Source organism: Neolamprologus brichardi, chromosome 8, assembly GCF_056152115.1.
Source record: "Neolamprologus brichardi isolate AB-2024 chromosome 8, ASM5615211v1, whole genome shotgun sequence".
In the NCBI taxonomy this organism is placed as follows: Eukaryota; Metazoa; Chordata; class Actinopteri; order Cichliformes; family Cichlidae; genus Neolamprologus; species Neolamprologus brichardi.
The window spans coordinates 5,979,986-5,992,560 of NC_142111.1; the positions used below are offsets into that span (position 1 = coordinate 5,979,986).

At 41.0% G+C, this 12,575-nt stretch overlaps 1 protein-coding gene across 1 annotated transcript in view; it reads right to left on the reverse strand.

The window, feature by feature from the left end:
* The window catches only part of ogfod3 (2-oxoglutarate and iron dependent oxygenase domain containing 3), a 38,431-nt gene continuing 25,856 nt past the window's right edge, over positions 1 to 12,575 (reverse strand). The window contains exon 9 of the mRNA XM_006797012.3: positions 1 to 758. Coding sequence (XP_006797075.1) covers positions 622 to 758 — 137 coding nt within the window. The 3' untranslated portion in view covers positions 1 to 621. The remainder of the gene's footprint in view (positions 759 to 12,575) is intronic.

Here is a 12,575-nt window from a genome sequence, read left to right on the forward strand (position 1 = left end):
AACTTTTGATGTCATTTTATTTCAAAACATCCTCAAGACTGCACAGAAGCATAAGGCAGGAAAAACCAAACGAACAGGACAGAGAGACGGTTCTTCTTAGAAGAAAATAGCTCAACGGGTCATAGGACGGGGTATGAGTGGTACTTGGTGATGAAATGTTGATTATTCAGTTGGCAGTTCATAAGTTTCAGATCTCTTCTTCAGGGAATCAGCAGCTCTCTTAAAATAATAAACAGAAAGGCAGAAAACAATCTTGCTTTGGCAGAAAGCCTGGAGGGGAACTGAAAAACCCTTAAAACCAGCGATTAAGATGGTGCAGGAAAAAAAGACATTTCTGTAGAAAACAGGATAAAAACACAAGAGTGTGTAACAAACAGGAAAGCACAGAGTAGACCACATGTGGCTCTTTTTTCCCTGTTGCACCATCAGCAAGTCAATACTTGAAAAATAAACGGAGAAAATTGAAGATATTGACCGAGCAGCTACAAAATACCAATGTAAAAATCCATGTAAAAGCTCTTTTTCCTTCCCCTTGTTCTTAATTCCTGCCTATTCCGCCTCTTTGTTGCAGGGCCTATCGGAACCAGTGGGCAGTGCCGTCATCCATCATCCGTGGTTGCCTCATGGCAGGGCAGGGTCAGAGATGGCGTGTGCAGGGTCGCAGGTGAAGGACACAGTGATGGCGTAGCGTGTCCCCCACATCACCTTCTCCACGCGGTGGAGGTTCTCAGAGCCAGAAGAGAAGAAAGAAACTCTCCCTAAGGGTGGGGACAAAAGGAACAAGAGGAACTCTTTAGGAGAGAGGAAATGTAAAAGCTGTTCAATATTTACCGATTCAGATCCAACACACACACAGCTGGTGTTACCATGTGTTGAACAAGGTTTTTAAAGTCAGAGAAAACCTCTATTAATCTGAAGGTTGCTTGTTACATCAGAGGTATTGGCAAGGCAGAGATACGGCACTTGACGAATAGAAATCTTGAAGCGAAATCTATTGGAGAATGCTGTAAACCCAACTATAGAAGCTGCCAACCATTACAAGACGCGATCACAAAGTTCTGGGATTACACTTCTACAAATCAAAAACAGCATTAGATTTAAATTTAGATGATCTGTCCTTCAAGGGCATCTTCTCGTATATCTCTGGACTAATTTAAGTGCCTCTGTGCGCACGCTGGATCCTCCGCTGTGTCAAAATGACGATCAACTTGAATTAAATCATAGGTGTCAAACTCTGGCCTGCGGGCCAAATTTGGCCCACAGCCTAATTACATTTGGCCCACGAAGCCACACCAAATTACTATTAGAGCTGGCCTACTGGTATTATACAGCTAATATATATATTGTTTAGTATTAAGCTTTGCTTGTTCCATATTCAGTTTTTCAGCAAAACGTGTTTGAGTCCATAAGAAAGGATTCATTCTTATATCTGGAGGAATAAATATATTTCAATAAATATTAACGTTAGCCCGCGACTTTGTTCCAGTTTTGAATTTTGGCCCACTGTGTATTTGAGTTTGACACCCCTGAATTAAATTGTATGAAAGTGGGGGAAGCTGCAGGAAGATAAATCTGGCAGTGAGGCAGGTGGTGAGAAACGATTATGCTGTCGTGGCCACAAACCTGTAGCATTTTTCATGAGCCGTGGGGGCTCACAGACACACACGGCAGTGCAGCTCAATATTCTCTCACAGATACTTCATAGCTTTAAATGAGAACTCTGTGCTGACAGCTCAAGCCCCGCCCAAAACCCCCCAGCAGGTATGCTCCTGTTTACAAAACTTAGGTGATGTGCTGTGCTGGAAACTGGACATTTCAACAAGAGAAAGAGAGGGGGAAAAGAACATGTAGTCCCTGTATCATAATTCAATACAACAATGATCCTCTTCAAGAAAGTGTTTTCAGTTTGACACAAGCTGAGGTTTGCTTTCTGTGCACACTTGAGTCCCTGAACTTGGATCATGGTGAAATCACAGAACGCACAATGTCGTTTCCAGGGATTTATATCAGCAGCACTGGAAGCTGTTCAAAGGCGTATGAGAAGATGACTTTAAAGTCAAAGTAATATTAGCAAAAAATGTTAAATTTTCTAATTATGATCACATCTCATCTCAACAGTCAACCTAGGAAACATATAAACGAGTTGACTGGTTTAAACTGTCATAGTAAAGATGATGATGGTACGTCTGCTTGTTTTTAATGGCTGATCATTCACATGATTAGCATATTAACATTCATTACAGAGCAATGCCAGGGTAAGAGAAGTGATTGTATCAGAAATCTGGGTAGAGGTGTAGATGAAACCTGGGGCATGTGTACTAGAAATAAACGTGTGGGGAAAAAAGATTTTTAAAACCTTTCTGGTGAAAAGTCAGCAAACGTTTTAAATGATTCTTATGAGATTTAACTGGCTGCAAACATTCAGTTTTTATGAATTACTGATCATGTATATAAAGTTATGGTCTCCCTAACCTTCCTTCAGATACGTATCTGGTCTTAACCCAAAATAAATGCCTAAAGGGAGTATCAAGTGGCAAGACGTCAAGAAAGGACGCAGCTAGCGAAGCTTGGTATACACACCAGAGGCAGCATAAGCAGTTAGTCTGGTTAAACACTTCTCATCAGTTTAACAAAGTTGTTGTCAAACTGTGGGGGTGGGGACAGAAAAACGTCAGTTTGGGCTTGGGTGACCAGGCTAAAAACCCGGAGTCAAACTGTATTGAATGAATATGATAAAAAATTAAATTGCTGATACTTTTGTGCATATGGAAATTTTCTTTTATATTGTTGATTTATAAAAAATGTTTAAAATATGAGGCATGTGAACTATTATTGACTTCTAAAGTGGGACATAGTGGAAGTAGTTTGCAAACAATTGGTTTAACCTGTTCACTGAGAACACAGTCGTCCCTGGCAGAGCCCGACCAGACATTTTTAACACTGATATTTGGTGATTTTAAAATCTGGCATTCTGAAATAACGGCTGATCGTTTTAACAAATTCCAATGTCGATATTTCAGCAAAATGTTAATATAAGCCAATAATATTAACTCGCTGGTAAAATGGTAAGGGTCTCGAGACAACTCTAACACCATATCAACACCAAAAATACTCAATAAAGCTTTCCAGTTTTCAGACCAAGTGCGCACTCATACACACCGCTTCCACTCAAAACCAACAAAAGCCAAACTTAAAAAAAAAAATTAAAAGTGCAATTTTGTTGTTTAATTGACTTGATGATAGCTTACTAAACGGCTATGCTGTTCATAGAGAAACTGCTATAACATCCAATTTGAAAGCGTTGGTATGCACTTTTTAAAAATTATTGTTATTATTTTTCGGCAGCACGGTGGCACGGTGGTTAGCACTGTTGCCGCACAGCAAGAAGGTCCTGAGTTCAATTCCAACATCAGGCCGGGGTCTTTCTGTGTGGAGTTTGCATGTTCTCCCCGTGTTTGCGTGGGTTCCCTCCGGGTACTCCGGCTTCCTCCCACCGTCCAAAGACATGCAGCTTGTGGGGATAGGTTAATTGGAAAATCCAAATTGCCATTAGGTGTGAATGTGAGCGCGAATGGTTGTCTGTCCCTGTGTGTTGGCCCTGCGACAGACTGGCGACCTGTCCAGGGTGTACCCTGCCTCTCGCCCTATGACAGCTGGGATAGGCTCCAGCGCCCCCCGCGACCCTGATAAGCGGAAGCGAATGGATGGATGGATGTTATTATTTTAACCTTTCGACAGATTATACCTTGCTTCCAGGTTTAGACTAATATAGCTTATAAGCCTTAAAACGGTTCAAACACTCCCCCTAAAACTCTCACTACAATCACAAAAGCTGGATGTTTATTTCGAGCCAAACTTGCTGTTTTGTAGTTATTATGTAAAGCAAGGTAAACCATGTGCTCCCTCTGTCTGGTTGTAATATTTTCCTTTCATTTGCAAAAAGAAAGTAAATAAGGTGAAGCTATTATTATTATTATTTTTTAAAAAGTATATGCAATGATGGTGGAGTCAAAAACCATTGATAAGGGAAGCAAACACAAAGACAAGCAGTTGGAAGCAATTTACTTATTCTAGGGTTTCACTTTATTGGACTGAAATGCATTTCCTTTGACTGAAAAGTTGTTGTTTTTTTCATTAAATAAACAAACAGTCTGAGTCTGGTGAGGTTTCCTCGGGATAAATTTTCTTCATTTATCAGAAGCTCTGCGTCACCAGGTCATCTCATGAACTACTACCAGTTACTAACCAGTGTTGTTTTACCTGTGCTCTGTGTTAGATAAGACATTTCCATTCAGTTTGGAAAGTTTAAGCAGCAAGCCCGCAGTTGTAGATTTTTATTCAAAATTTTTTCAGACTCTTGGTTTGCTTATAAACTTACAGTGTCTCAAACGTTTTGAAGAGAATATCTCATTATCTTATGCCATGAATAAACAGCTGGAATCACTGAGCCCCCATTCTGCTGCTATAATTTCCCTTACAGGCGCTTTATACATTTGTGTGTCTTTGTGTGTCTGTGTAAGAGAGTTTGAATCTCTCTGGATAGCATTAGCTGACGACATCAAAGGTGCTCGCTGTATAACAACAGAATTTATGCTGCAAACTCTGAGAATAAGGGAAAAAGGAGAAGGAATTAAACAAAAAAGCGTGAACTAAATAAATACTCTAGTGTAGATAAGATAATAATAGTAATTCAAAATGCAGGGAAAAAGCATTTTGAGAAAAAATAATTGCCCCCTACACCTAATAACTGGTAGTGCCATCCTTGGCAGCATGAACTGAAATTGAGCACTTAAGATATCTGGCAATGAGTTTTTCACCTCACTGTGGAAGAGGTGAAAAACTCAAGCCCACTCTTCTTTGTTTGAATTCAGCCACCCTTGAGGGGGTTGTTTGAGCATGTACGGCTTGATGAAGGTAATGTCGAAGAATCTCAATCAGATTGGAGACCGGACTGTGACTGGGCCACTTCAAAACCAACAGTTTGTCATTTAGAGCCATTCAGAGATGGCCTTGCTGCTGTGTCTCAGATCATTGTCCCGCTGCATAACCCAATTTTGCTTCAGTTGAAGGGTACAAGCTGATAGCTGGACATTATCTTTCAGGGTTTTCTGATAGAAGTCAGGTTCAGTCAGTTACAGCAAGTCATCCAGGTCCTGAAGAAGCAAAGCAGCCACATAACTTCCACCACCATGTTTGACTGTTGCTATGATCTTTTTAGTTAGTTTTACACCAGATGGAACGGGACTCAAACCTTCCAATGATGTTTTGTGGCAAATGTCAGACAGGGTTTCTCCTTGGATCTCTCACATGGAGGCCATTTTTGCCCAGCCTCTTTCTTACTGTTGAATTACGAACTTTGACAAGTTAGCCGTGGAGTTCTTCAGATGTCGTTGTGTGGATAATGGCTCTTTGTGGTTCAGTGGAGTCCCAAAGCCTTAGAAATGGTTTTGTAACTCTTTCCACAGTGATAGATATTACTGACTTTGTTTCTTTTTGTTTTCTTTTTCTTTTAGCCTGCTTCACTTCATGCTTTTTTCTACAATAAAATTATCATTTAAAAACTAAATTTTGTATTTACTCTAGGGCAGGAGTGCGCAACTCCAGGCCTCAAAGGCCGTTGTCCTGCAGGTTTTAGATATCACTCTTGGTCAACACACATGAATCAAATGATTAGTTCATTACCAGGCCTCTGGAGAACTTCAAAACATGTTGAGGAGGTAATTTAGCCATTTAAATCAGCTGTGTTGAATCAAGGACACATCTAAAACCTGCAGGGACACCGGTCCTTAAGGCCTGGAGTTGCCCACTCCTGCTCTAGCCTATAAAATACTGATGACCAATGAGTAATGCATTTTTTAAAATTATGTAACATCAAACATCCACTTCTATAATTACCTAATAACTACCTTACAATATCAGCCACATCATCTTGTCTGCTAGAGTCTAAATAGTACTTTCTTCATTAAAAGCACAACTAGAAAGGTCTTCATAATAAATGCAACATGTTTATTAGCAGAAAAAAGGCAAAACTGCTACTTCTTAAAAACAGAAAAGCTATATGTTGTAATTATTGCTTTACCTGCAGTCTTTCCCAATAGTATTTTAGCACTTTGCGGTGTCATGAAAAGGAGTAAAGCATTTCTCTCATTTAAGGATTTAAATAGAAATTTTCCCATGAAACAAAACTTTAGAGAAACAATTCCACTTCCTGAGCTTATTCTTGAAGCACCTGGGTCAACAATCAGTTCTATGGAGGAAATTTATCCTCCAAAGCTAACGCTTAAGTGATAGTACTTCCTAAAGATTGAGAGTATTCTGGGTTTAGCTTGAATATGCTACCATTTATAGGATACGCAGCACTGCTAAACCTCTGACGTGACACTTAACATTGTCGTCATTAAATGTATAGGGGAAGTTTTGCCTCATGCTACTCATGTGACATGCCATTAACCCATGAATATTTGCCCATAATCACCAACGGGATGAGCAAGAGTACAGGTCTAACAGTAAAGCTGAACCATAGAGCTTCAACTGCCATCAAATGGCTTTAATAAGCTTGTCCTCTATTTCCGATTGTGTCAGAAGCTGATAGATTTTTGTGACACAGCATGACAGGAGCTAAATATTTTAACTTGCGTATCTACAGATTTGCCTCTCTTTAAATACCCTGTTGTAAAATTTATTTTGATCTCAGCTTCCTTTATTATTTCCTGTTTTAGTTTATCACTGGTTCTTGAATATAATATCCATCCATCCATTTTCTTCCACTTATCCGGGGCCGGGTCGCGGGGACAGCAGCCCAAGCAGAGAACCCCAGACCTCCCTCTCCCCAGCCACCTCCTCCAGCTTATCCGGGGGAACACCAAGGCGTTCCCAGGCCAGCCGAAAGATATAATCTCTCCAGCGTGTCCTGGATCTGCCCCGGGGCCTCCTCCCTGTCGGACATGCCCGGAAAACCTCGCCCAGTAGGCGCCCAGGGGGCATCCCTGTCAGATGCCCGAACCACCTCAGCTGGCTCCTTTCGGTGTGGAGGAGCAGCGGCTCTACTCTGAGCCCCTCCTGAATGGCTGAACTTCTCACCCTATCTCTAAGGGAGAGGCCAGCCACCCTTCGGAGGAAGCCCATTTCCGCCGCTTGTATTCGCGATCTCGTCTTTTGGTCACTACCCACAGCTCGTGACCATATGTGAGGTAGGGACGTAGATCGACCGGTAAATTGAGAGCTTCGCTTTTACACTCAGCTCCCTCTTCACCACAACAGACCGGTGCAGCGTCCGCATCACTGCAGCCGCTGCACCAATCCGTCTGTCGAGCTCCCGCTCCCTTCTCCCATCACTCGTGAACAAGACCCCGAGATACTTAAGCTCCTCCACTTGGGGCAGGGTCTCATCGCTGACCCAGAGTGGGCACTCCACCCTTTTCCAGCTGAGGACCATGGCCTCAGATATGGAGGTGCTGACTCTCATTCCCACAGCTTCACACTCGGCTGCAAACCGTTCCAAGGCGAGCTGGAGGCCATCACCAGATGAAGCCAACAGGACCACATCATCTGCAAAAAGCAGAGATGAGATCCTGAGACCACCAAAGTGAAAGCCTTCAGCCACTTGGCTACGCCTAGAAATCCTGTCCATAAAAATTATGAACAGAATCGTGGCAAAGGGCAGCCCTGGCGGAGCCCATCACCCACCAGGAACAAGTCCGACTTATTGCCGGCTATGCGGACCAAGCTCTTGCAACCATATAAGGACTGAATGGCCCGTAGCAATGGGCCAGACACCCCCATTGGTGAATATAATATGTACTTAATAATGTATAGCATTGATATTTTGTAGTACACTGTATGATTTTTTTTAATTCTTTAATTTTATATAATAGAAAAGTCCAATGTATATAATTTTAAAGTCAAGTGAAAAAAAGAGTTTTTTTATTATTTCATGGAATTTTCTTTTTTCACAGAAAGGAAGAAAAGTGGTTTGGGAACAAGTTTGTCATGTGTGTCAGTGTGTCAGTGTTTGACTGACAGCAGGCTGCGGTCCGGTAGCAGAGCGAGAGAAACTGTGATTAATTTTTGATGGATGGAGTGAGAAAATAAGGACCACACGCCTCCAACTAGACCTCAGTGAGAGCTGCAGCTTTGTTTACATGGAGTTTAATGCGCTGCAACCAAGCAGCAAACTAGGCATCTAGCCTTCAAACTAATGTTAGCGCACTTTTCCCTGGTGATGTGTGCTTTTTGAAGCAGGAATGTGTGAAACAAGACATGCTCATCTTTTTAGGACAAGAAAGAAAAAGACTTAAGTAGTAAAGCTAAAGTGAGTTATTTTCAATATGTAGATGAAGCAGTGCGTGGGCTCTGTGTTTGGCAGATAGCCGACATAATGTAGTAGTGGTAAGTTCAAGGTTTGGCATCTACCATTGGTTAGTTAAATTTTAAAAAAGCAGACCTTTAAATTCCAAGCTTTTATGTATCAGAACACTTGAAATAATCAGATCCTTATTATATCTTAAACATCTGAATCCCACTGAAGTGCTTTTGATTGATTTTAAACAGGCAGTATAAGCGCTACTACTTGTGCTTCTAAAAGACACGGGGCTGGGTATCGTCCCTGATTTCTAGAATTGATTTGATTCGATCCACGATTTAAATTCGATTCGATTCGAATCGGGGAAATTTTGTCAAAATATTAGAATTCTGATCATTTATCAGTACTGACACTTGTGAGAGCTGTGTGAGAGCTTCTTATCGTGGTGGAAGTAAAACAGCAAAAGTAAAAGAGAATTCATGACGATGTTTATGTGAAGTGAAATGAGAAGCTTAGATTTGATCTTCTTTTGCTGCTGGTTCAGTCAATTTTGGTTGGAGTGTGATTAAACCTGCAGCTTCAGAATCTAGTGCAAAAAAAAAACGTAAAAACAAAGCGCTGATCGGCCGCATCAGAATCAGTGAGCTGTCGGCTTTCAGCCCCGGTGGTGTGAGAAAGCCGACATCTCACTGATTCTGATGCGTCGAGTCCGCGCTTTGTGTTTATTTCTTTTTGCGGAATCCGTTTACCTGCTCTCGTTTGCTGTTTTAGTTGTTTGGTGGGTGGTGAAATAGTTTTGTGAGGTTTAACCTGAGATTTTTGGTTTCTGGCAAAATACATTTATATTTAAAAATCGATTCAGGATTTTAATGAATCGATATCGCTTTATTCAAACTAAAACCGATTTTAATCGATAAATCGATTATTGAAACCCACCCCTAAAAATACAGTTAAAATTTCCACATAAGATTTAGTTCTACTAATAGTTTGTAAAATGTTTTTTTTTAGGTGATTCTTACTTTGACTGTGTTTAGGAAATTCTCCGTTATCTGTGGGTATCCGATCATTAGGATCAAAAGTTTGATGCTATATAAGGGCATGCAAAGTCAAAAATTTTCCCTGAATACACGTTTATTTTTTAACATCACGGTGAAATCTGCCATTTGGAGTCTCATAAAGTGATTATGTGCACCATGATGATTTTTTTTCTTTTGTAGTGCATTATTCAAATGAACGAATTTGCCTTGAGAATCAAACACGGTTAAACATTCAGAGAAACAACGACCACGTACAAAAATGTCTTCTAGATAAATGTAAACGCCATCAGTGGGAAGTGAACAGAAAAAAAAGTATGTTATAACACTTGAGACAGTAGGAGAATAAACCTGCAGAAACCGTCTCTCTTGGACCTGCTAATAAGAGACTTAAAAAAAAAAGAAGATCCAATTAATACCATCACAGAGGTACTACGATGCGTAATAGTGATCAGCACAAAATGCTTCAAGTAACGCCACCAGACCGTTTTTGTTTTTAATAATAAAAAACAGTCACATGCTGCTGATTAGCACTTAATAAGCTCTTGAACTTCACAGACCCAACCGGGATGAGTGCACAATTCTAACAAGATGCTAAACGACGCGTGACTCATCCAGTGCCAATAACAAAATCGCCTGCTGGAGCGAAACGGCTCTTTAGACTGCCGGCACAGTCACAAGGTGTGCGGCACATTGACACAATGTCCAGTCAATTTATTACTCCCACAGCATTAATTAATCAGCTGGGGAAGAATTAAAGAGGGTGTTTGGTGTAACCAGAGATGAAAGGGATAAAAGTAAGATAAAGATAGATCACGCTAAGCTTGAGCAGACAGGACAGAAAAATGTGCTTCCAGATGCAATTACCTGGATTACATTGTGACTGACTTCAATTTAAAACCCTTGAGAAGGCTGAAAGGAGTGTAGTCGCTTTCCATTTGTCACCATGCGTCAGTCTAAAGAGCAGCTTAAGCGGATCCGTTTCACTCTTTTCTTTTAACGATAACTGGATACAGCTTAAGATGGCGAGTGCTGGAAAATGTATATCTGCTAAACATCACCTTATTAGCATTATGACTCTGAGAGTGTTAGCACCGTGAGCTTCAGACAAGAACTGAGCTGCAAAATGTTCTTGTTTTATTCACTGTGAAATTATTCTGGACATTTTCAGTAGCATTTGGGCGTCTCACCGCTGGCTGTCTGTCGGTGTGTGTTAGCTGTGTGATAGACTGACAACCTGTCCAGGCTTCACTTCAGCTCCCATCCAGTGACAGGAGCCCAGGATAGGTTTCAACGCACCGCAAAGCTAAATGGGAAGAAAATGCATGAAACTCTGTCGAGCTCTCAATACATTTATACAGGCTTACACTCGACACTAAAGTCATAAATGATTTTACAAGAATCAAGTACGGATGTCATCCAAAGCTGTTTCCCGTCATTTGTAGAACAAGAAGGAGAAAATCCTCTTCAGGCGAGCTCTGACTAGACAAGTGGAGGGCATGCAGCAGGACGCATGACGCACAATGCACAAACAATTACTATGAATTCTCTGGTCAGTTAGTTGTGCTATTCTCACATCTCTGCAGTCTTAATCCACACAGACTTTGGATTCCAGAGCTGGGAGGCTAAAAGCTAACTTGCTTTCTCACATCCACCTGTAGAAAACTTTAGGGCAGCGCTGCAGGCATGAAAGCATCTTAACACAAAATCTATTTGTCATTGAAAAGAAATGAGCATTAGACAGGAGTCTAACAAACGTGTGGGATCCAGCCACCGTTACGTTGATGTTAATCTGTGATCTGTGATGAAACATGAGGAACCACATTTTATACAAAATTCAAGGACTCTTTTACCTCTTAATTCTATAAATAATTCTCACTTTAACCAAGTGGCAGCCTCCAGAGATGAAAAATCAACGAGTGCAGACATGCTAAAAGTCTACAGTTTCTTCAGTTCAGTTCAATTCAATTCAGTAATAGTTATATATCGCCAATTCACAACAACAGTCGCTTTATATTGTAAGATAAAAACCTTACAATAATACAACAATCAAAGACTCGCTATGAACAAGCACTTGGTGATAGTGAAAAGGAAAAACTCCCTTTTGAACAGGAAGAAACTTCCGATGAACCCAGACTCAGGGACGGGCAGTCATCTGCTGCGACCCGCTGGGAGTGAGGGGAGGAAGACTGGACAAAAGACATGCTCTGGTATAGAGCCAGAGATTAATAATAACTAATGATTAAATGCAGAGTGGTGCGTAAACGCACAGTGGATGGAGAAAAAAAAATGTGGGTGAAGAAGAAACGCTTAGTGAAGCTCCCAGCAGCCTACGCCTATTGCAGCATAACAAAGGGAGGATTTAGTGTCGCCCTAACTATAAGCTTTATCGACACGGAAAGTTCGAAGCCTAATCTTAAACGTACAGAGGGTGTCTGTCTCCCGAATCCAAACTGGCAGCACAGAAGAGGGGCTCTGCCTCCCATTCGACTTTTAAATATCCTCGGAACCACAAGTAAGCCAACCGTATGAGAGCGAACTTCTCTACTGGGATGACACGGTACTGTGAGGTCATTAAAGTAAGATGAGGCCTGTATATTAAAGACCTTGAATGTTAGAAGGATTTTAAATTAAGTTCCAGTGGCCACTTGAGGCTGTATACAAAAGGAAGTTGATCCCCAAGTGCCCAGCTATGAAATATATGTTTAGACCCTGGCAAAAAAAATGGTTTTGGTGTCCTTTCCCTTTATGGCAGTTGTGTAGTAGGTAGGGCTGTGCGATATGACCAAAATCTCATATCCCGATATAAGACATCTATCGTCCGATAACGATATAAATCACAAAAATGTAACATTTTCTGTAAATTCTGTGAATCTCAGACAGCTCGACTTGTGTGAAGTGTTTCCAGCTGGGCGTTGTGTACCTGGAGTCGAGTGTTTTAACTGATGCATGAAACTATACATTTTTAGACATAAGTTGTAACGGCCGCCGTTTTCTTTGTGAGTATTTATGACACGGCGTGCTGCGGGGAAAAGCCTGTTCTAACGTTTTGAGTCTAAGGTTTATTTTTTAGCACCTGACGGATCTTTTTTGCTTCTCATTCGTAAGTACTCTGCATAATCTTTCACGTGATTCAGTTTATTTTGAAAAGTCTCAACAGGATCTTGAGCTTTATTGTGAAAGGTTTACATGGAAAATAATCAAGCAGACACGCGGTGGTTTTACCGTTGTTGTTGCTA